We start from the raw sequence: 25,791 nt of genomic DNA, 5'->3' as shown, positions 1-25,791 counted from the left end.
TAGTGTGAAATCTTTCAACCAAAATGAATCTCCAAATCTACCCCAAGCTTCGGCACTGGACATATAACAATCACAGATACGAGTATTTCGATAGGAACCAATCGGTGAAATATTATTTGTGTTATCAAGTAAGGGTCCTCTCTAGGTGACAGAAGGCTCAATGTGTATCAATGCGCATGAAGATGTAACCGGCTTATGTTCCATCTTTTGCTTTTGAAGAAGCCGTCAAAGCTTCATCGTTTCTTCGTCTTCTTCAAAGACTTGCCTATTAGGCAGGTATGTAGCAATATAGGCAGTTCCTATATTTTATCCGATGTCTTCTTAGAATCATAGATAGATCTACGTAGGTATGAATATTCGAAGATACTTCAAACCTCAAAAGGGAGATACCCGATACTTCAAATCTCACCTTCTTCAACATTGGATACCGCATCAGTCGCGTGATGTTTTGCTTTTGAAGAAGCCGTCAAAGCTTCATAGTTTCTCCGTCTTCTTCAAAGACTTGCCTATTAGGCAGGTATGTAGCAATATAGGCAGTTCCTATATTTTATCCGATGTTTTCTTAGAATCATAGATAGATCTACGTAGGTATGAAGATTCGAAGATACTTCAAACCTCAAAAGGGAGATACCCGATACTTCAAATCTCACCTTCTTCAACATTGGATACCGCATCAGTCGCGTGTTACACACCGATTTGGAAAAACTCTTTTCGAAATATTGAAGTTCGTAAACTACTTCATCACAAAAAGAAACAAAGTTGTGATTTCGTGTCCATGATGGTGTGAACCGAGCCAGGTGACTTCAAGACTTTAAAGTTTATTAAAGCTCTCCTTTCCATTAGAACCTATTGAGTGGCACCTGGAGATACTACTATCATGCAAACAGACTATCATTTTAAACAAACTATAATTTAAAACAATCTATCATTCTAAAGAAACTCTTTTTTTTACAAACTAGGTATCATTCTGTTTTTGTTCTTAGCAGATGAACTACTGACATTCAATTCATAATTTATACATATCAGTGAGTTAACTTGAATTTTTACCTACTTCCCCTTTTACTCCGTCTTTTCCCTCTCAATCAGGGTTGACGTAGTGTTAATTTATTCATGCATTCATTCATTCATTCATTCATTCATTCATTCAAATTTCATTTCTACTCATCTTGACTTATCTCTTCAGGTATAGGCATTATTAGAGTACCCACCTACTTCACAACAATGAACGTAAAATTTTGTAGTGCTTTAAACTGGATTGGAACATTGTATGGTACTCAAAAATAAGTAGCTATGTACGTAGCAAAACATATAACATGAATGATCATTTTATTAAGTTTATGAAGGGTTTCAAATGTTTTTTTTTTTTTATTTTTTATTTTTATTTTTTTTTTTTTTTTAAGAGGTTTGACAGAGGGGGTATCAGACTTTGTTTTTAAAAGTACTTACACCTAATATGATTTCAGAATAAATTACTTAGTTCCTACTTAGTTCATTGTCTCAGGTGTGGGTAGGTAGCAGACACTGTTTTTAGAAGGAGATAGACCTGCTCAAGTGTGATTGTAGATTTTCAGTGTCTTAAAATTGTCATTCCAGGTTTACTACGAAACCACATGCACGATCTACTCAGGACAGGAACTGATCATGGCTCCCAAGACTCCACTGAGTATGGATATGTTCAATGAAAATGGAGGCCCCATCTCGGAAGATAGAAGCGACAAGGATTCTTCAGGTAAGTCTGATTAGACCCAATATTTGACGCTTCATAATGAGTTTTTCTTTTTCATGTAGACCGAAAATTTGATATCCCCAAGAGAACCCTCTTGGTCCGTAACAAAAGATCCTGAAGCCAGCCTACAACGTAACCTTGCTATAGTTAGCTATTAATTAAGGAGCGTGGTAGCGCTCCGCCCCGCCAAGTCAAGAAAGTTTGACCGCTTCAGAAGTACGTCGCGGATTCGATTCCATCAGGACTGGATTTTATTCTAAACAGATAATGTTAGTTCTCGGAACGCAGCTGGCTTTCTTCTCTCTTCGCTTTCGGACCTTCGCAGTTCCCTCTATCAAACTCCTAAAAAAAGTTCTGAGATTTGTCCACAATTTTCAAATACCATCATACTGTTCAAAAATTTCACAGAGAGATGGCTCTTGTCTCAAATTTTTATTCTGGCCACTATAATTTCCTATCAATGGGCTTATGGCATATTTCTATGCGCATCATCACTGCCATCTGCCATTCCCTGGATTTCATTTGATCGAGTTTGCAGAATGTTTCAAGTTTTTGTCCGGAAAGTGCGATTTCCGGATTATCAGATTTTCCCAGAGTTACTTAAAGTGATTTTGATAGCGGGTTAGATGTCGTGTTTCGTGATTTGAGTGATTTCCTATCAAAAGATTAAAATTACATGTTCAGGTAAGATGAAAGATCCTAAGTCCCAACATTAGGGGAGGTATGTCCAATTTTATGGAATTGCAGGAATGACAGGATATATTTTAGTAAGATTTGAATGAATTGAATGGTTATTATCTATACGTTACTTTAGAAATTTGACCACCTTCTGTCCTACATCTACCTACCAATCGTACGAGGAGATAGCTTTAAGTACACCTAATATCTAAGTACAAATTTTTTACAAAGTTCATTTAAATGCGTACAAAGTATCTACACATAGGTATTCTCGTACAAATTTTAATTCAGTCATTCCATTATAGTGTTTTCGACCAAAGTTGTGAAATGATCGTGCTTTGCAGAGATAACAGCGCTGTTAATGATAATGTCTTGAAATTATTTTACCATCACGAAATCATCGTTACCTCAATCAAGTTTTAATTAAACCTCTTCAAATAGAGGTTATACATGTTAAATATTTGTTAATCGTTATTTGAACAAAGGAGAACAGGGGGTCGTGCTTATTTATTGTCTTGAATAAAATAGAAAATTGGGAAACAAGAAAGATAACTATCGGAATTGGTAAATTAGGAAATTAATTCATATAAAAAAAATCTTTACTTGCTATAATGTACCTACATTAACCGATTGAATACTAGGTAGGTATCTCCTTGAACTTTGATGTTGAATATTTTGCTAGGTAACTATAATTTGGGTCAGCGTCCTTTTTACCTAACGTAAAACTCACCAAAGGATTTTTCTAACTTCCCAGACAACATTTTCATCCTAAAAATCAAGTTGTTTGCAAGATTAGTGAAGTGCAAAACTCATTTATTAGACTTTATATGTTTTTTATTTGTCTTTTGATATAGGCAGGTATCAGACTTTGTTTTTAAAAGGACTTACACCTAATATGATTTTAGAATAAATATTACCTACTTAGTTCCTACTTAGTTCATTTTCTCAGGCTGTGTGGGTAGGAAGCAGACACTGTTTTTAGAAGGAGATAGACCTGCTCAAGTATGATTGTAGATTTTCAGTGTCTTAAAATTGTCATTCCAGGTTTACTACGAAACCACATGCACGATCTACTCAGGACAGGAACTGATCAGTGACAGACAGACAGACCGACACCGAAGCGAATACAATAGTCCGTCCCTTATACCTTTTATTATTAGTAATAATAAAGGAAGGACGGACTAAAAATCCATAGATCAGTGTTTTGAGAGTCCTCGTAATCAGGAAAGACAACTCAGAAAAGTACACCAACATTTCAAATCCATTTGATGAAGTCCGCTCTTTTCCGATGTATTCCGAAATTTTCGAAAAAGCTGCAGAAATGGCCACAAGCGAACCTGTAGCACAAACATCAGCAATGGATCTAATGTGTACTAAACTTCATAAAGTCTTGAACAAACACTTTCGTTTACCTATAATTTTATGGAACACAAAATTAACAGATTTCTCTCCAAATCCATCTGACAGCCGTCTATCTGACAAAACGCACTTTTCTACATTAGCATTATCCGTCAATCTTTTTTACTTTCTATTACAATAATTTTCCAACTTTTTTCTGTAAAGTCATCAAAGTGTGACTCTTTGGGACGTCAGCTGTAGAGGACAGACCACACGAACGCTATGAGAAAGTTCGTTACACAGGTGAGACTAAGCTCGGATGGGTGATATACTTCTTCAAGTCCCCCACAAAGGGTGAACTGTGATCTTGAAGCGTAACATATATTTTACTGCAGAAGGTAATTTTGTGAGGTTTTGGATATATTTCGCCAGACGTAACTCGATAGAGGTAATTTATTCAAGGATGCGTGTAACCACTTTGATGTGAGGGGAGATTTACTTCACCCCCAACCTACGCGATTATTTACGTAGACCCTCTGGTAATTTACTGACTTCTGGAAGTTCTGGTATAGATTTTTACCATCTGTGTCTGGGAATAGGATCTGCTGGTACTTCCTGACTTCCTATTGAATCCTAAGTGTCTTGTACTTCCGTATTGAGTTTTTCCGTAGAGTTCTTTGCATCTGTTGGGAGAGCTTCGCATGTTTTGTATGCTAGTCCATCTACCTATGTCTTTTTGAGGTAACTTTGAGCTTTTGACTTTCTTATAAACTCTAGAAGACCAGCTGCTTTAAATCTGTATCCGTGAAAGGTTACTTCTGATTTTTTTAATCAACCAAAAAATTGACCAAGAGAAATGAGGAAGTATGAGTGACCAAGACATGGCTTTTTTAAAGTAGAAGGATTCTTTCTCAATTTCTCAATTATTGAGATCTTCCACCCAACCGGTTGTACATTTGTTCTACAATATTCTCATGGGGATTGCTTCGCCCACTTTGGATAAATCATTGTCTATGCTTTCAATGTTGCATTGTTTATTTTCAAAGCTTTTCCTTCTGAGGAGCAAGTTAAAAAACTAATTTAAAATTGGTCACGTTAAGAATGGTGTGCATTCGATAAAAGAGAAAATCTCTTTCGTTTTTATAAAATTCCATTTCCAATTTCGTCTTTAAAAAATCTGTAAAATCGAACATGAAAAACTACCTATCAATAACTACTTTAAAAAAAAAAGGAAGGGGGTTTGATTCTTCACTCCTTTTCATGATTTTTATAAAATAATATTTCATACCTCTAATTGTCCTCAATTTGTGTGGATCGCATACCCCTTTATAAACCCCTTTCGACCCTTGCGTTCGCTTTCAGTGAACAAAACTGCAGAAGGACATTATTGTGTTCTTTGCCCTAAAATTAGACCATATCACATTGGGATTATTTCACGCAGAAACTTCAAGTTCTTCAAAAAATCAAATAAAAACATATAAATAAATTTAACAAAGATGAATTTACTTTTTTTATATCCCCTACTCGTATTACAATAGGAATGGTTTCGGAATTGATCAATGATTCGTTTTGTACTTGTTCTGAAGAGATGGATGGTTGATTGATATTACTTGCATTTTCTAATTTTTCTGAGTGTGAATTTGAGAGATTTTAATGTTGAACAGTTGAACATAAAGCCTTCTTACTAAACTCAATATTGGAATTAGCACAGACGTTAACTTACCTCTGTCTGTACTCTGTAGTTATCTACCTACTTATCGTCTTTATTGAAGAGGGACCATTAACCTTGGCTATAACGCAGTCTACAGGAGTAAAGGGCACTTTAAAAGAACGATCTATTGGAGACAAAAACTCATCAATTTTCACTTTTTGTTTAACGCAGTCTACAGGAGTAAAGGGCACTTTAAAAGAACGATCTATTGGAGACAAAAACTCATCAATTTTCACTTTTTGTTTAACGCATTCTTCTTGTTTAAAATGTTTAGTGCATTATGTAAATTTAGTATCTCATTTTATGTTTATGGACATAGGCGGTTCTTGACTAAATTTTTGGGGGGGCTTGATTTTGAAGGTACACCTTCAAAATTTTGATTTAGCTTAATGTAAAAAAATCTGGTGTGAACATCACACGACTTTCCTTATCCTATTGAATGATGCTTATTTGAGTATTATTTTACCCTAACTTTTACACACACGGACCAATGGCTGAAACTTTCGATGTAGGCTCTAGGGACCTCAAAACGTGTTTTGGCATCAAAAACTGACCATCGAAAATTTGACCCGATATCAAAACCATTTTGTAGTTCAGTAATTTCAATACGAAAAAGAATCTGGTACTTAAGACATCTCCACTAATTTCAATGGGAAAAAGAATCTGGGTGGATTAGACATCTCCACTATTTTCAATGCTCAAAATAATCTGGTAGTTGAGACATCTCCACTGATTTCCAAATGAAAAAGAATCTGGTAGTTCAGGCATCTCCACTATTTTCAACAATGAAACCATCTCCACTAATTTCAACATGATAATGAATCTGGTAGTTAAAACATCTCCACTAATATTAATGTGAAAAGAATCTGGGTGGTTTAGACATCTCTACTATTTTCAATATTCAAATTCATTCGGTAGTTCAGACATCTCCACTAAACCATTTAATAAAACATGGTCTTCTACAATTGGTGATTCTCATGATTTTTTTTTATTATCTCAGAAAAAACTATAAAAATTAAAAAAAATATTGAGACTAAAACGAAGAAAATGCGTTCACTAGATCGTGAGATACAGCTCTCGGAACATGAGAGTCTCAAGCACGCCGATATCATACCTAGCGACAACACTGTACTCCCGTGATGACGTCATCTACCAATATCGCACGACGCGCTGTGAGCTTATTACCATAGGGATTTGGGTTAGGGGCTCAAAGAGATCGAATAGGTACCTATCTACGCATTTTGTTATCACTATTTTTCAATAGGTATCAGCTTAGGTACTTATACCTATTTTCAAATTTAGATATTTTCATTCCATTTTTACTTTCTATTACCTTTACGTATAGGGAACCTATACAAGGTAATGAGAAAGTATTGCAATCGGTCCAAATTTTCAAAATCGGGAAATGGGTGGAAATATCCGTTTCGGGGTGCCCTGATTCCAAAAAAGTGGTTTTCAGCCCATGGTCTGTACGTATGTATGTATGTACGTACGTATGTATGTACGTACGTGTGTACTACAGGTTTAAATGGGAAAAGGTGGTATACAAAATATCTCAAGAACGGTTAGTCATAAAGCGATGAAATTTGGTATGATATACCGGTATGGTCCAAGGACGCGACTGTAACAATTTGGTAAAAATCGGACAGTCACTCATCCAGATATCAACCAAAGTCAATGTTGCTTCAAACTTCGGACTTAGAAAAATTTTCAAAAAAAAAAAAAAACGGTAGGTATTTATTTTTTTTTTTTTTAAATTTTTTTTTTTTTTTTTTTTTTTTTTTTTTTTTTTACAAAATTTTACGGGACAACGTCCCATTTATTACAATAAAAAAAAAAACTGAATGCTAACAATACAAAAGAAAAAAAAAACATACAAAAATGAAAAATAAAAAATTAAATAAAAATAAAATAGAAATCAAATTACAAGTTTACCTATACGCTAATGAAATGAGTATTTTTATTGAGGATACAATTCCATACCTCGGCTGGGATTGAACCCACGCCTTCCTGTTAACCAGTCGAGCGCCTTGACCACTACACCACCACAGGATACTTAGAAAAACAGTCAAATTAGCAGATACAAAACGCAAAAACCAAAGAAAACGATGTGATCAGATTAGCAAGAGCCAGAAGAATTTCTTTTTTCATGGTTGGTTACGTCCCACGCAATGTTGCCAAGCGTCCCTACGCTTTAAAAATTTGAATCTCATTATTTTTCCCGCGCACACTTTGGGGACGAATTTCTTAGAGAAGAAATACTTTTTTTTAAAAAAATCTTTTCGGATTATTTATTATTTTTGACGATCTTTACGAAAAAAATACATTTGGACAGTTATATTTTTCATGAGAATCATCAATTGTATTTCTCTTGCTTTCCTCATTTACATTATTTTGGTAATTATCTCTAAATTATCGGGTTATAAATGTAAAAGAGATAGTATTTTGAATGCATCAACAAATATTATCAAATATTTTAATACAATACTAGGTAGGTAGGTATATCCTTTTCATACATCTTTTTTTTATACATCCTCGTGGTGTTTGTATTAGTAAAAACTGGTTTCATAATTTGAATTTGGAGGGAGTGATTTTTTTTCGTAAATTTTATTTATTAGGATTTTGAATAATGTTGTATTTCCGTAATGTGTTAGATAATAATATTAATGTCTTCATTACGGTTTTGTGTTCTCTTGTCAATGGTTGAATACGATGCTCTTTTTATACAGATAACATAATCTTTTGGGGAGGAAACAGAAAGGCTTTCTTTTCACTAATTAATCTGCAATATTTTTTTCGTGATGAGATGTTTTCTTAGAAGATCAGTTTACTTTTTGGTACTCTATTCAGTACACAGGTATGGGTTACTTAATTGAGAGCTAGATTATCAAGTTTCTTTCATCAAAGGGTATGAAGCGACTTGGTTTTGAGGAGCAAGTTAAAAAACTGATTTAAAATTGGCCTTCGATAAAAGAGAAAATCTCTTTCATTTTTATAAAATTCCATTTCCAATTTTGTCTTTAAAAAATCTGTAAAATCGAACATGAAAAACTACCTATCAATAACTACTTTAAAAAAAAAAGGAAGGGGGTTTGATTCTTCACTCCTTTTCATGATTTTTATAAAATAATATTTCATACCTCTAATTGTCCTCAATTTGTGTGGATCGCATACCCCTTTATAAACCCCTTTCGACCCTTGCGTTCGCTTTCAGTGAACAAAACTGCAGAAGGACATTATTGTGTTCTTTGCCCTAAAATTAGACCATATCACATTGGGATTATTTCACGCAGAAACTTCAAGTTCTTCAAAAAATCAAATAAAAACATATAAATAAATTTAACAAAGATGAATTTACTTTTTTTATATCCCCTACTCGTATTACAATAGGAATGGTTTCGGAATTGATCAATGATTCGTTTTGTACTTGTTCTGAAGAGATGGATGGTTGATTGATATTACTTACATTTTCTAATTTTTCTGAGTGTGAATTTGAGAGATTTTAATGTTGAACAAATGAACATAAAGCCTTCTTACTAAACTCAATATTGGAATTAGCACAGACGTTAACTTACCTCTGTCTGTAGTTATCTACCTACTTATCGTCTTTATTGAAGAGGGACCGTTAACCTTAGCTATAACGCAGTCTACAGGACTAAAAGGCACTTAAAAGAACGATCTATTGGAGACAAAAACTCATCAATTTTCACTTTTTGTTTCAGATTCATTTCTCAGGCAACCGTGGTTACCTGGATGGCAGTCTCAACTTCAACAACTGGCTGAAATTCATTCGATCTTCAAATCAAATAGAAAAACAGAATATTAAGACGTTTCTATTGGCTGGTCAGGTAAAAAATATCACTTTATTTTTACCTAAAGATGTTTTTTTTTTTTTTTTAATGCTTTGAGAGTAGGTACGACGAGATTAATCTCCTACATATCTTGCGCCTTGTAATTTTGAAACCGGTTCTATAGCTCAGCGGAAATACACTCTTTATTGCTGAGCACATTGCATACACAATAATATTCAAGGCGTATTCAAGAATATGAAAATTTCTTATCACGGCTCCGTGTTTCGTGATGCTGGAACTATTGAGCTGGATCCTCACGAAAATACTTCATTTCCTCAAAGGCACTATGTCTAGGGTTTCTAGGAAAAAATAAAATAAAAAGTATCACTGCTCCATGTTTCGTGATGGTGGAACTATTGAGCTGGATCCTCACGAAAATACTTCATTTCCTCAAAGGCACTATGTCTAGGGTTTCTAGGAAAAAATAAAATAACTCCACAAAACCCCCATAACAGATCAGAGCGCCGTGATGACAGCTTGATAAAATCATAACCCCCTTCTAGACATGAAATACGAAATAGAATAAATATAGATAATTTGGCTTTCTTCTCTCTTCGCTTTCGGGACCTTCGCAGTTCCCTCTATCAAACCCCTAAAAAAAGTTCTGAGATTTGTCCACAATTTTCAAATACCATCTCACTGTTCAAAAAGTTCACAGTGAGATGGCTCTTGTCTCAAATTTTTATTCTGGCCACTATAATTTCCTATCAATGGGCTTATGGCATATTTCTATGCGCATCATCACTGCCATCTGCCATTCCCTGGATTTCATTTGATCGAGTTTGCAGAATGTTTCAAGTTTTTGTCCGGAAAGTGCGATTTCCCGATTATCAGATTTTCCCAGAGTTACTGAAAGTGATTTTGATAGCGGGTTAGGTGTCGTGTATCGTGATTTGAGTGATTTCCTATCAAAAGATTAAAATTACATGTTCAGGTAAGATGAAAGATCCTAAGTCCCAACACTACGGTATGTCCAATTTAATGGAATTGCAGGAATGACAGGATATACATATTTTAGTAAGATTTGAATGAATTGAATGGTTATTATCTACGTTACTTTAGAAATTTGACCACCTTCTGTCCTAGGTACACCTAATATCTAAGTACAATTTTTTTTACAAAGTTCATTTAAATGCGTACAAAGTATCTACACATAGGTATTCTCGTACAAATTTTAATTCAGTCATTCCATTATAGTGATAATGAAGTCATTCCATTATTTTCACTCGACAATCTCGCCTGTCATTCTCATAATTGTTGAGGATAAGAAGGAAGATTGTCGCATTAGTCTTTCCATTGTGCGAGGAAAACGTTTTCTTTGGAACGAAAATTTCGAGCGAAATAAAGGAAAATTTTGTAATAATATTTTTGAAGAAAGGAAAGCAATTTATTCGCGAGCAACGAAGAGAGAGGGCGAAGGAGGATTAAAAGAAGAGAGGAAAAAAAAAGACGAAAAAAACAATTAAAAAGAAAATTTTCATATAATATCGCTCCGAATCATAAAATGAGACATGTTTATTATCAGCGCGAAAAGTCTCACAAAAGTCAAAAAAGTCTCCTTTTTAATTAAAAGTAATTAAACAGCGTTGATTTGCTAACACGTGCTTTCTATTTCAACTACTTGCAGAGAGAGTTGCTTTCTATCCGAGAAATCCAGAACAATGATTCCCAAGTTGACGCGCTTTCATCTCTACGAGAGCATTTTTGATATTTTGTTTAGGACTTGGACCATCATTGGTATTGGTATAAGTAGGGCCATCGGCTATAATAAACGCCCAATGTCACTGCGATCTGGTTCAGATCTTTTGTGACTTTAAGTTGGGCCATCATTGTCTTGGTAGTTTTCAATTTGTTGTTGTTCATTTAGAAACTATGCAGCATCTACTCGAATTTCAGTGTCTTGCTATTTGTTGCATCTCTAAAATTTCCTTGGTCATTGATCAATATTGCCATTTCTTAAGAATTCCCTATTATGGTCGATTTTTCTTCAAAATGATGTGTCGATTTTTCTTCTCAGTTTGTCTACAACGTTTAACAGGATTTCTGGATTTAATTTTTTTGTTTTATAATTTAGTCAATCTGTTTGCGCGAATTAATTTTAATTATTAGCATCAAAAAAAATTCTTTATATTTGTGAGACTTTTCTTCTTGTTTAAAATGTTTAGTGCATTATGTAAATTTAGTATCTCATTTTATGTTTATGGACATAGGCGGTTCTTGACTAAATTTTTGGGGGGGCTTGATTTTGAAGGTACACCTTCAAAATTTTGATTTAGCTTAATGTAAAAAAATCTGGTGTGAAAATAAATCACTTACGGATAGGTATAAAAAAAAGCTCTCCACAAAAACCCCACAACAGATCAGAGCGCCGTGATGACAGCTTGATAAAATCATAACCCCCTTCTAGACATGAAATACGAAATAGAATAAATATAGATAATTGATTTAGATACAACTTTATATTGTTATCATGAACTTCCCAACACTTGAAGTGAAAAATCAAATGGAAAAGTCAGTGGTCTCACCTACCTAAAGGTGGTGGTGGTGGTTGTTGTGGTGTTCGGGATATTTTCGTGGGAAATCGCGTGTGCTGTATTGCTCTCTATTATCCTGCCGAAACCATCACCTCTTTGGACATTTGGTCCTGTTTGAGGATCTCTGCTTTGTTTTTATCACTATTAATTTAATGAGGCATTTGAGGCACCTAACGAACCCTTCACATACAGGCTTAAGTCATTTAACAATCTTTGTAACCCAAACCGTTGGTCTGTTTCTGTCCAAAATCCCATCACATTTCCTCGGTCTATTTCTGAAGAGACTCTTAGCTTCACGATCACAAATAATTTTTAAATTTCAAATAGAGGTTTTCCTCTTATAAACCCCTGTTTAATGAGTCCAGTAACATCTAGGTCTACGCTCTAGTCGTATTGCACTATTGTACTCACATTATGGAGATTTCGGCAGTGGTCAATTTAGGTGTAGCAACTGTAGCATTTCCAGACACGAGGCACGAAGAGGTCAAGAGAACTTTTCAGGTAGGAGGTTCCTATCTCTACTGAACTTTTTCTTTTCGAATCTAAAAAGCCCTACTGACAAAAGTCCTGATGATAAAAGTCCAAGTGGAAGGATACATTGAGGTGCAGGATGGAAAACAACCATTCATATCCCACAATAATTCTGTCAAAAGCTGGGATCACATCCATAATAACATTTTAATTGAGAAATGTGTAAGTTTTCTCGCGTGTCCCTTTCGTTCAAAGAGTGTAAGAAGAATAGGTTGATCTGTTTGATATTTGGTCCATAGATGATTTAATGTTTACATACATAGGTTCTACTCGTAGATAATTTTCGTTGTCATCACAGTCTTCAAAATCCTATTTGGACAGACACCTTTGTTGATCTGCCAAGTCCCTTTATTCTCCTCCTTGCTGTTGACAACTACCAAGCTTTTCCGAAATTTGTGGACTGTTGGGTATTTCTACTTGGCAGGTATTTCTCCAATTCCATTCATTATTCCTTTGTACGTTTCAATATCATGCTGCATGATCCCTTCTACACCTCAGTTTTCAAAGGTGTCAGAATATGGTTTGTCATCAAAAAATTCAAATGGAAAAGTCAGTGGTCTCACCTACCTAAAGGTGGTGGTGGTGGTGGTGGTGGTGGTGGTGGTGGTTGTGGTGTGGGATATTTTCGTGGGAAATCGCGTGTGCTGTATTGCTCTCTATTATCCTGCCGAAACCATCACCTCTTTGGATGTTTGGTCCTGTTTGAGGATCTCTGCTTTGTTTTTATCACTATTAATTTAATGAGGCATTTGAGGCACCTAACGAACCCTTCATACCAGGCTTTAGTCATTTAACAATCTTCGTAATCCAAACCGTTGCACTGTTTCTGTCCAAAATCCCATCACATTTCCTCGGTCTATTTCTGAAGAGGCTCTTACACCCATATTTATGAACAAAATGTTGGCTCTTAAGTTCGTGCTAAGCATAGTCTCAAGGCATTTAAGTTCGTGCTAAGCATAGTCTCAAGGCATTTGATTGATCAATTTTGACTTGAGACTGATCTGAGAACTATCATTCTTGTTCATAAATACGAGTGTAGTTTCACGATCACAAATAATTTTTAAATTTCAAAAAGAGGGTTTCCTCTTATAAACCCTTGTTTACTGAGTCCAGTAATATCTAGGTCTACGCTCTAGTCGTATTGCACTATTGTACTCACATTATGGAGATTTCGACAGTGGTCAATTTAGGTGTAGGTAGTAACTGTAGCATTTCCAGACACGAGGCACGAAGAGGTCAAGAGAACTTTTCAGGTAGGAGGTTCCTATCTCTACTGAACTTTTTCCCTTTCGACCAAAGTTGTGAAATGATCGTGCTTCGTAGAGATAACAGCGCTGTTAATGATAATGTCTTGAAATTATTTTACCATCACGAAATCATCGTTACCTCAATCAAGTTTTAATTAAACCGTAAAAGGGGAAGTAGGTAAAAATTCAAGTTAACTCACTGATATGTATAAATTATGTATTGAATGTTCAGTAGTTCATCTGCTAAGAACAAAAACAGAATGATACCTCTAGTTTGTAAAAAAAAGAGTTTCTTTAAAATGATAGATTGTTTGTTTAAAATGATGGATTGTTTGTTTAAAATGATAGTCTGTTTGCATGATAGTAGTATCTCCAGGTGCCACTCAATAGGTTCTAATGGAAAGGAGAGCTTTAATAACTTCAAGTGGAAAGCATCAGGTGGGAGAAAGCTTACGATACTGGCGTGAGAACACCACAGGGAGCATCACTCGGCCCCCATCCCTTTGTAGTCAACAGGTCCCGGATATGTCTACGCATCACTTGCCCCAAGACAATGGGCTTACCCATCCCTTCTCAAAGTTAACTTGTTTTTCAGATAAATGTGGGTTTTTCCCTCCAGATACGTAAATGTATTGTGAGAATACCGGGGGATGAATTTATCTTCTCCCGACGCAATCTTCATGTCCCATCTTCTTGTGTTTGGGCGGGCGTGGGAGGATATAATGGGAAGATTATCTATTTGTTTATAAGAGGGAAATGGGATGGTTGGGGAGTAGGGATAATGTAAATATCTTCTTGTTGGTGGAAAAATCCTACTTGCTGATGGGTTTTGGGGCCCAGAGATTTGCAATTTGCAGTCACTTTTATTTCCAACTTGAGCTAAGATTAGCCGTGCATAAAAAATGAGCTTAGTTTTTGTTTGTTTTATTTCATATGCCTACCTACCTCTTTTATTTTTATTATTTTTATTTATCTGTTTATTTTTCGTTTTTAATTGTTGTAAATCGCGAAGCGGAAAAAAATATTCAATGTATTCAGATTATAATAAATGTCTTTGTCTAGGATTGTATATTGATATATTCAACATATTCCTCTGATTGTCAAATATTGGAGGAATCAACGGGGAGGGAGCTTTCCATTTGTGAAGATAGTGAGGGAATAGATAAGAGGAGATGGGGGAAGGAGTGATGGAAATGTATTGTTATTGTATCAATTAGGTACTTTATCTACCTCTATAGGATGTTTTCTGATCATTGGAGTTCAATCAGGTATTTTCCTTGTCTTTTGTCTTCTAATATTTATCTCTTGTTGAAAAGATTTACCTGCCGCGTCGCACGCCTAATTCTAATGGTTTCAGAACTTTTTCTCGATGTTACATATGTGTTAGAATTCTGCTTGGTAAGTAAGTGCCGGCCGGTTTAGAGAGCTTAACTTGTATAATTTCCCGGTTTCTAGGGTTTCCATATCATCCCGCAAGGATCTAATGTGTACTAAACTTCATAAAGTCTTGAACAAACACTTTCGTTTACCTATAATTTTATGGAACACAAAATTAACAGATTTCTCTCCAAATCCATCTGACAGCCGTCTATCTGACAAAACGCACTTTTCTACATTAGCATTATCCGTCAATCTTTTTTACTTTCTATTACAATAATTTTCCAACTTTTTTCTGTAAAGTCATCAAAGTGTGACTCTTTGGGACGTCAGCTGTAGAGGACAGACCACACGAACGCTATGAGAAAGTTCGTTACACAGGTGAGACTAAGCTCGGATGGGTGATATACTTCTTCAAGTCCCCCACAAAGGGTGAACTGTGATCTTGAAGCGTAACATATATTTTACTGCAGAAGGTAATTTTGTGAGGTTTTGGATATATTTCGCCAGACGTAACTCGATAGAGGTAATTTATTCAAGGATGCGTGTAACCACTTTGATGTGAGGGGAGATTTTCTTCACCCCCAACCTACGGGATTATTTACGTAGACCCTCTGGTAATTTACTGACTTCTGGCAGTTCTGGTATAGATTTTTACCATCTGTGTCTGGGAATAGGATCTGCTGGTACTTCCTGACTTCCTATTGAATCCTAGTGTCTTCTACTTCCGTATTGAGTGTTTCCGTAGAGTTCTTTGCATCTGTTGGGAGAGCTTCGCATGTTTTGTATGCTAGTCCATCTAACCTATGTCTTTTTGAGGGGCTAACTTTGAGCTTTTGACTTTCTTATAAACTCTAGAAGACCAGCTACTTCAAATCTGTATCCGTGAAAGATTACTTCTGATTTTTTTAATCAACCAAAAAATTGACCAAGAGAAATGAGGAAGTATGAGTGACCAAGACATGGCTTTTTTTAAAGTAGAAGGATTCTTTCTCAATTTCTCACTTATTGAGATCTTCCACCCAACCGGTTGTACATTTTTTCTACAATATTCTCATGGGGAGAAGCGAACCACTTTGGACAAATCATTGTCTATGCTTTCAATGTTGCATTGTTTATTTTCAAAGCTTTTCCTTCGTGAAAGCAAATAATGACCGCCTGTCCACTTGAACGTAAATCTAGGAGGTCATTAGTATTGATAATCTAAACCACCTGGCCCGTGGCCCCTTCATTATACATTTGACTTTCCGGCCAGTTTCATCCCTTCTGACTTAAACTTTATGAATTATGAATGCGACTTTTCAGACCGGAAGCTTGCAACCGCTCGCGCTATCTTCTATAGCGAGGGTAAACGGTGATTGAACTAATGTGCAGTCTTATGGTTTGTGTTCTTGCTACTTGGTATTGTTTTTGTGGTCCCTTGTTCAGTAAGTCTTAGAAGGCCCGCCCCAACCAAGATAAAAATTCAATTTTGAAGCCAAACCCCAAACCTCGTTAGTTTTGGGTAGGGGCCGAACTTTTTTCGGTTCCCTTTGGTTATACTGTTATTTCTTGTTTTCACTATAATTTTAGAAATTTTCCAGGGTTAACTAAGGTGAACCAATATTTACCAGAAACAAGTATTTGGTGAGATTCATCCTTTTGTAATACCCTAGTCCGTACTTTATCGACTTTCAGTTTGAGGACATCTGAATCATCTGATAGTGTTGAAATCATTTTTCAAAGATTCCTTACCCTTTGACAAGAGTTATGATTATGACACAAAGACATTATTATAAGAAAGCCATTTGCATCACCTTCTCTTTATTGGCTTTTACAGGACCATTCGTAAAAGTTGGATTTTTACGATAGTTTTTCGAAGGACAAAATTAAATCCGAAACATTACATATGTGTTAGGATTCTGCTTGGTAAGTAAGTGCCGGCCGGTTTAGAGAGCTTAACTTGTATAATTTCCCGGTTTCTAGGGTTTCCATATCATCCCGCAACTCAAGGACAAAACAAGGATCTGTGTTGGAAGTTCAAGATCAGACTCTGATGCATTATGACCGATATGCTCATAAATCGACCTTCCAGTCCATTAACTCCCTCCCATTCGATCTGACACTTCGGGTGCAATTTGTCGTTTGACTTTATTAGCTCCCAGCATACCCAAGCGCCATTAGTAGTAATTAGAACGTGCTGTTTTCCCCAGTCGGAACCAGAACCGTTTGTTTGATAAACGATTCATTTATACGTTCATTAAAATCTCTTATTCTACAAGTATATTTTACAATAAAGTCCGGCTCCGTTTGTGTACCCACAGAGAGGTGAATGCAGAAAAGCAGCCCGCGTGTGTTTAGCGATTAAGAGCACGCAAGGAGTTTGTGAAATTCAAAACTCTAATGTAACGCCGCTGCTAATCGCAACCTATTTATGACGGAGGTTAAAGCAACATAATTCTTGTTAATTCTGAATTATAGGTAGGACTGGTGGTTAGCGTAGTTACTACCTATATTATAAAATGTCCAGGTGTATTAGTTTTATATAGATGAACATCAGCGACCGTGTGGATTTAGCTACGGGATGGACATGAGTTTTCCGCCAGGAAATACTGACTGGTGAAGAGTGATGTGGTCTTTATTTCTTACTCGCAGTTTTATGAAGAAATGTAGGTACATATCTCAATTTCACCTGGCCTGGTACTCGTAACTCGTAATACTCACACAATCTTCCATCCTTTGATGATGATCATTTCTCCCCATTTGATATAGGTATGGTCATAAAAGATCCTGTTAGAATCAGAATCCCACCCCTTGAAGATCCAAATAGAATCTACATGAAAGTTTTGGTCCCTTAATAAAATATCATAGATAACTTCATCAGACAAAAACATGGTAAATAATGATACCAGGCCAAGTCTAAAGAGCTCAACTCACAGAGTGACCGGTGACCGCATCTTCCTTTTGGATTCACCCTGTAGTTCTGGAAGCAGAAACAAGGACTTGTAATTAATATGTGATTATGCTTTGAAATGATATTCCAACACTGAACCTTTTTCTCATGTTAAATAGTTTCGCTGTTACTTGTAATTACCTACGCTGTATGAGTAAATATGGGAAGCAGAATATTAAGAACCTGGCAATTTATTACACTTGCATTTCTCTCTAATGCTTGAGTTTTTTCCCCACGACAGTTTTGGGCATATTTCTTTATGGATAAAATCACATCAAAGCGATACTCCTACTCAGACCATAATAGCCGAGATGAATTACCTGTTTTTAATCAACCTTCTCTCATTAAAGTTCCAAGACCGTCTTATAAAAACGAAGCAAAACTCTTGTTCTATGTGTAATATCTGAGAATGTTCTTGGTACCCCAATGGCGCAAGAGCTTTGTGCATCAAACATTTTGAAGGATCAAAGGTCCTCTTTAGAGTCAGAAGTGCTCTTTTGGCAACAAAATACATCATATGTAGGTAATGCTGATAGTAATAAAGAAGATACGTATAATCCTGATGCCCTGTGACTCATCAATGATTCAATTTTGACCCCAAGACTTATTGATTTCTAATCGCTTTGCCATCATGTCAATTATGTGGGATGATTGGAAAACTTTCAAAGAACTGTCTCTAACACAAGACTCCCATGCTCCAGAAGGAAAGTTATGCTCTTTGAGCACGAAAGAAATACTGACAGCTTTGTAGAAAAAATCTCTCAAGTAATTGGCACCCTCATCGAAAGACATAGTGTAATAATTTAGTAATGTTAGTACTCTTTTGATGAGCATAAGCATGTGAACAACTACCAGACTCTGGATGAGTGCATCTCCCATTCAAGATCACTTCACACTCTTCACAGGTCACATCCTCTGAGTCTCTTTTCCCGGGTCATAGACCATAGGAAGATACACTCAACCCTAGCACAGCCTCTCGAAACAATCAACATCAGGTGAATTTTCTCACAGAATCAGCTATTCACCCCCGCAAACCGGAACCGCAAGATGTTGCGTCCGCGAGAAGTTAATTATTCCGTCTTCATCTGTTCTTCTCTCAATGTGCAACAAACCATAGCCTCTGGACCATCTGATAATACCATTCTAGGTGCTATAGGGATCTTGGGAAGCAGAGGAGCCCCTATTGTAGGGGTGGACGTGGTTTACTTACAGTTCTTATATGAGGGGAAAGAGGGTACTTTAACGCCTAAAAGGTGGAGAGGGCTTTCAACATCGATGGAGGGGGATGACTTTTACCCTCATATAGACGTTCTCTTTATACAGGTACACTTTAGGCAGTGATATAGTTCACGGAAATGGAACCCCCTCCTACCCCCCCACCGCCGCGGGAAATATTAGTGAACTTTTAATGTTTTTGTGTATTTCGTTTTCCCTCTTGTCGGATTGTTTCTCACCTGAGATGTAATTTTCTTCGCCAGTTATTGTTTCGACTTCTGGGAAAGCTATTCGTTCCAGCACTATTCAGGCGTTTTGGAGTGTCTTTTGAAGTCTTCCGTTTGCCGATCGTTTGGCGAATCGTTTTCGTTACGCGAAGTTTTTTGATTTTTTTTCGTGTGACTTTGTTAGTTTGGCCTTTTTTGAAAGTGATTGTCTTCAGTGAGAGTTTTTCTGTAAATTTCTAGACATTGTGTCCACTAAAAGGTAGGTTAATGTTGATCTTTCATATTTTCTAACTGTGTAAACGGATATATCGGATAATGAAAAATGTCATGAGATTCCCGAAAACACTTTTGATGTAATTCCCGGTTGTCACATCTCTTACTTTTATTACGCTCTTTTCGCCTAGTACAAAAAATCACCTTTTTCTACCAGACTCTGGATGAGTGCATCTCCCATTCAAGATCACTTCACACTCTTCACAGGTCACATCCTCTGAGTCTCTTTTCCCGGGTCATAGACCATAGGAAGATACACTCAACCCTAGCACAGCCTCTCGAAACAATCAACATCAGGTGAATTTTCTCACAGAATCAGCTATTCACCCCCGCAAACCGGAACCGCAAGATGTTGCGTCCGCGAGAAGTTAATTATTCCGTCTTCATCTGTTCTTCTCTTGATGTGCAACAAACCATAGCCTCTGGACCATCTGATAATACCATTCTAGGTGCTATAGGGATCTTGGGAAGCAGAGGAGCCCCTATTGTAGGGGTGGACGTGGTTTATAGTTCTTATATGAGGGGAAAGAGGGCACTTTAACGCCTAAAAGGTGGAGAGGGCTTTCAACTTCATCGATGGAGGGGGATGACTTTTACCCTCATATAGACGTTCTCTTTACAGGTACACTTCAGGCAGTGATATAGTTCACGGAAATGGAACCCCCTCCTACCTCCCACCGCCGCGGGAAATATTAGTGAACTTTTAATGTTTTTGTGTGTTTCATTTGGGAGCCCCCACCGCCAGCCGATGCCTACCCCCCCGAACCCCCGGGAGCGCGCAGCGCGACCGCATGCCCAACCCCGCGAAGCCCCCGGGAGCGCGCAGCGCGACCGTAAACAAGGGAGCGCGAAGCGCGACCCCATGAACAACAACGCGAAGCCCCGGGAGCGCGCAGCGCGACCGTAAACAAGGGAGCGCGAAGCGCGACCCCATGAACAACAACGCGAAGCCCCGGGAGCGCGCAGCGCGACCGTAAACAAGGGAGCGCGAAGTGCGACCCCATGCACAACCCCGCGAAGCCCCCGGGAGCGCGCAGCGCGACCGTATACGCAACCCCGCGTAGCGAACACGCGAAGCTCCCGGGGGGTGGAGGGGGGCGAAGCCCCCCTCCCGAGCACGAAGTGCGAGTTTTCCCTCTAAAACCACCTGAAAACGGCTTCTTTCTCTGTGGCATATGACAGTGCTACTATCTCTAGTAGCACTGTCAGATGTTCTTAAAATCCACCCATCAAATTGCTTAATCCAGGACCATAATAACAGCTCAAATTGAGTTAAAATTTTGACTATGGTCCTGCCCATAATAATCATGAGTGAATTTTATAGGGCCTTGCCAATAGAACATTATCTAATAGAATGAAGAGGGGGGAAAAAGAAAAGAAAGGAAAAGGGGTTTTTCACTTGTCAGCCAAAACTTTTCCTCCCCAAAAAAAAAAAAAATAAAATAAAATAAAAATAAAAATGTCGTCGCTATCAAGATGTCTTCCTAATGATAAGTCTTCTGTACGACATCACCAACGTGTGACTTTGAATGAATGATATTGTAAAAAAAAAGATAAGCACGCGGTTAGTGCATGATGGGGCTCGGAAATCATTGAATCGTTTCACACAACACGGTAATGCACTTAGCACTGTCTACCCCTTGTTCCCCATTTTCCTTCCCCGTCCCCATAATCTCCGTCTCCCCCCTACTCGAGGCATAAAAGTAGGAAAGATAAATTTTTATTTTCTTTCCACTTAAATGATAGGAATTTCTCCTCCTCCTCCTCCTCCTCCTCCTCCTCCTTCTCCTTCTTCTTCCCCTCCTTCTCCTTCTTCTTCTTCTTTTTCTTCGTCCTCCTCCTCTTTCTGCTACTTTTCGTCCTCCTTCTATGTCTCCTCCTTCTCCTTTCTTTTTCTTCGTCCTCCTCCTCTTTCTGCTACTTTTCGTCCTCCTTCTATGTCTCCTCCTTCTCCTTTTCTTCATCCTCTTCCTCCTTATAATTTCTCGTGTTTTTCTTTCGGTTTTTATATCGAGGCTTTTAACCATTCGAATGTTTTTAACTACCAAGGTATACATTTAATGTGAATGTTCCAAATTGGTCTTCAAATCTCTTAATAGTAACTTCATTTTTTGAAGCTTATGTTTTGCTACTCAAGTAAGTACATTCTTAGCTGTTAATATATGTTGGACAGGGTAAATTATGAAACCTCATAACCTATACGAATACGAATAACATACTTGTACCTACCTAATATGACTACCTATTAGAGTATACCTACTCATACGGAATGACCCACCATCAGAGACGCTGAAATTGATGGTAGGTAAGTACTAAGTATCTACTTATACAATGTTTCTTTCAATTTTAGGAATCAGTTTTTGCTTGTACCTCTTTATTGATACGTCTTGTTAAAATGATTGTAATTAAATTTCAAAGTTAAATTTTCCTAGGTAATCTTGTCAAATTTTTCCTAATATTTTCGGAAAAGGTGTTTTTTTTTATATTTACCGATAGAAATATGATGATCACTCTTGAAATCCCTTACACATACATGGTACTAGAAACACTAGATCGGCTACATTTCCTTTGAAGTACCTACAGTTACATGGGTACTTCTTGCAAAAATCAAAGTCGGTACCAAAATGTTTGTCAAAGATGTGTTAACAATACACATACATATCATATATGATTGTATGGACAGTTTGGCTTATTCTCTCAATTGAGTATAATATCCCAAATTGGTCATGAGGTACGCATACCTACTTAATGTTCATGTTAGGTTTTCTTGTTTACTTCAGTTGTTATTAAATATTCATGTGATCCTAGTATTTAATTTACTTAATCTCTTATTTATTTTGTTTTACATTACATAGGGTACTCATGCCTTTATTCTAAGTTAATAGGTTAATACCTAGGCTGGTTAATGTACATAGATCAGGCAATATTAGTGTATTCTTTTTAGACACTTATCCAATATAAGCACTTACGTAGTTTTCTAAACATTATAGCATCCTCTTTTTGTATAAAATTATTTCTAATATTTACGAGTATATGTTACTTACATTATTTTTTGTTTGCTGTAGATCTAAAACTTTCAATTCAATACCTTTGTTAAAAAATGATTCCCGTAATACTTGGGTACATATTCACAATGTTTCTTTCAATTTCCAATTTTAGGAATCAGTTTTTGCTTGTACCTCTTTATTGATACGTCTTGTTAAAATGATTGTAATTAAATGTCAAAGTTAAATTTTCCTAGGTAATCTTGTCAAATTTTTCCTAATATTTTCGGAAAAGGTGTTTTTTTTATATTTACCGATAGAAATATGATGATCACTTTTGAAATCCCTTACACATACATGGTACTAGAAACACTAGATCGGCTACATTTCCTTTGAAGTACCTACAGTTACATGGGTACTTCTTGTGATGTGCCTTAATATCGTCATTATTACTATTAGTACTAAATAAGTATAAAAAATCTCCAGGTCTCCTATCTGTAAAAATCAAGCCGACCGTATCGAGTAAATCTGTAGCTTCATGCTGGACATGAATCCTACCGTACCGCCAGATCTAAGTTATATTTCTCCTACCATAATGGCGGAACCATGATTTCATGTGACACATGAATCTGTCCGCAAAAGGTTAACTACTTTACGTGATGGAAATGATGGATTGTTCTCAAGATCTTCAAGAATATTAAATAGTATTAACAATAACTACATATTTGGAATAGGTAAGTATTTAGCTCCAGGAATAAATATTTCCATTCTGGATGCTCTATCCAGCAATGCAATGAATTCTAAGATCTCCTTTTGTACGTTCAACATTCAGATGTATTTCTTTACCTATTAGTAGATTTGCTCAACCATCAGGTAAATCAAAGATTGGGGTAATGAAAATACACCTTCACAATTGCATATTTTGACTAAGGTTACTCTACGTTAATTGTAATTTAAGTATTTATTATTTAGTCTAGTAAGCCAAAGTTTTCTCAATCTTATACCTAAACATACAAAAATAAAGTTTAATATTATCTTTTCAATTCAGATTAAAAGGAAGGTGTTCTTTTCATTATATCTAGGTGCCTTCATTTTGTTTATTGAATTTAAAGTGACAAACCTCAAGTAACTGTCACACCGTTCTCTCGCATATCCTCTATGACACGATTTTTTTTTTACCCGTGTAGCTATATTTTACTCAAATTTCTTTCTATCTTCCCCCCAGATTGGAGGACCATCTAATCACCGGCCATCGCTACCCACCCGATCAGTACCGCTGTGAGTCTTGCTCTCAAACTTTCTGCTGGAGACCCCATCTCAACTTCCATCAAGCTCAGGTCCACGGACGAAAGTTCCCCTGTGAGAATTGCACCAAGGTGAGTTGACATTTCATTTCCGTGAAATAAAAAGGAATTTATCTTCATCTTCCTCGGTTATTTCATGTTGCTGCTGGGATTCGAACCGCAATCCTCTCGGTTATCAATACTATAATACGTTTACCTAACTGCCGGAACCCAATAATTAATTTGTTAGCTAAATTAACTGAATTCTACGTTTTAAATTCGACAAATTTATTTTCGAGTTTGTTCGTCTATTTCACGAGGGATGGTCCGGTATTTGGTAAAAATGTTCAAAGTATAACAACTGTAGCTTTGGGATTCTCGAAGGATAACATGGATTCGGTCATCTTTCACTTTGTAAAACATTCATCATGAAAATTGAAACCCCTAAAACCATCCTGTTCTCTTCTCTTCCAGGTATTCTCTGACCCCAGCAATTTGCAACGACATATCCGCACCCACCACGTCGGGGCGCGACAGCATGCTTGTCAGGAGTGCGGCAAAACCTTCGCCACATCGTCCGGTCTGAAGCAGCACACTCACATTCACTGCAGGTATTCTCTGATCCCAGCAATTTGCAACGACATATCCGCACCCATCACGTCGGGGCGCGACAGCATGCTTGTCAGGAGTGCGGCAAAACCTTCGCCACATCGTCCGGTCTGAAGCAGCACACTCACATTCACTCGAGCGTCAAACCGTTCCGCTGTGAAGTCTGCCACAAGGTGAGTCCAGTGTGGGGGTGGGCCGTTCTGGACGTTGAAAGAGGATGTGATAAAATTGTGGAAGGGAATGGAATATTATTTGACTAAAGAGCTACAAAAGACACAGAATGATTGATGCTGACACAAAAATCCAGCAAAGAGAAATAGGAAGAAACTTACCAAAATAGCAAATTTATTCAGCAATGAGAAATATCCAGCTAAATTAAGTAGAGCAAATCTTAATTTATACCGTTTCTTTACTTTTCATTTCAGGCCTACACCCAGTTCTCAAATTTGTGTCGTCATAAACGAATGCATGCAAACTGTCGGATGCAGATCAAATGCGTCAAGTGTGACCAATCCTTCAGTACGGTAACATCGCTTTCCAAACATAAGAGATTCTGTGACTCGACCACACCAGGCACTACGCCATCAGGGCAGAACTCTCTATCAGCAATGTCTCACCAAACCCCTGGCATTCCTAATCCTTACCTGATGTACCCTCGGCCCGGTGGTACTTTACCATTCTACCCACCATCCCTGATGCCACCTTACCCAGGATTGTTTCAACCAAACCAGACACCAACACCTCATCATCCATTTCTTTCAAATCCATTATTGTTCAACCAATCCATGAAATCCAATGAAGAACTGGACAGAGCGAAGATAAATATCAACCTCAGTGTTGAAGCATATTATAGGTTTCAACTGCAGAAGAATGTTCAACAGTCTGAGGAAAAAAGGAAAAATTCTCCTTCTCCTCGTAAATCAGATGTACCGAAAACGTCTGGTGGAAAGTTATTCGAGTTTTCCGAAAGTAAAGATTCGCCACCCACAGCAGAAGAAGCAAACTCAAATCAGAGACCATCACCTGCCCGGCCTACCATCAGTGCAAGCAATGCTGTCACTTATCCTGATCCGAGGGAGCAACTGGAAGTTGTCACCACAGATGTCAAGAGTGATGTTAATCAGAAACCACGAGATAAACTTACCAACTTCTCCATAGATAAACTTAGTGGGAAAATGGATTCACAAAAAGATGAAGATGCCAGTGAGGAAAGTAAACCCAAAAAGGCAAAATACTGTGATCAACCTTTAGACTTGAGCATAGCATCAAAATCGG

The 25,791-nt window shown here is 37.1% G+C and overlaps 1 protein-coding gene across 1 annotated transcript in view; it reads left to right on the top strand.

The window, feature by feature from the left end:
* Nucleotides 1-25,791, top strand: part of LOC103512025 (transcription factor hamlet) — a 72,611-nt gene that overhangs the window by 45,126 nt on the left and 1,694 nt on the right. Inside the window, 5 exon segments of the mRNA XM_008476808.3 lie at nucleotides 9,176-9,301; nucleotides 18,937-19,178; nucleotides 23,850-24,000; nucleotides 24,519-24,689; nucleotides 24,942-25,790. Coding sequence (XP_008475030.2) covers nucleotides 9,176-9,301; nucleotides 18,937-19,178; nucleotides 23,850-24,000; nucleotides 24,519-24,689; nucleotides 24,942-25,790 — 1,539 coding nt within the window.

The sequence above is a fragment of the Diaphorina citri genome, unplaced genomic scaffold (assembly GCF_000475195.1).
Source record: "Diaphorina citri unplaced genomic scaffold, Diaci psyllid genome assembly version 1.1 scaffold2, whole genome shotgun sequence".
NCBI classification, from domain to species: domain Eukaryota; kingdom Metazoa; phylum Arthropoda; class Insecta; order Hemiptera; family Psyllidae; genus Diaphorina; species Diaphorina citri.
Note: the sequence above shows the minus strand (reverse complement) of the source record. Positions and strands in the feature narration are given on the sequence as shown.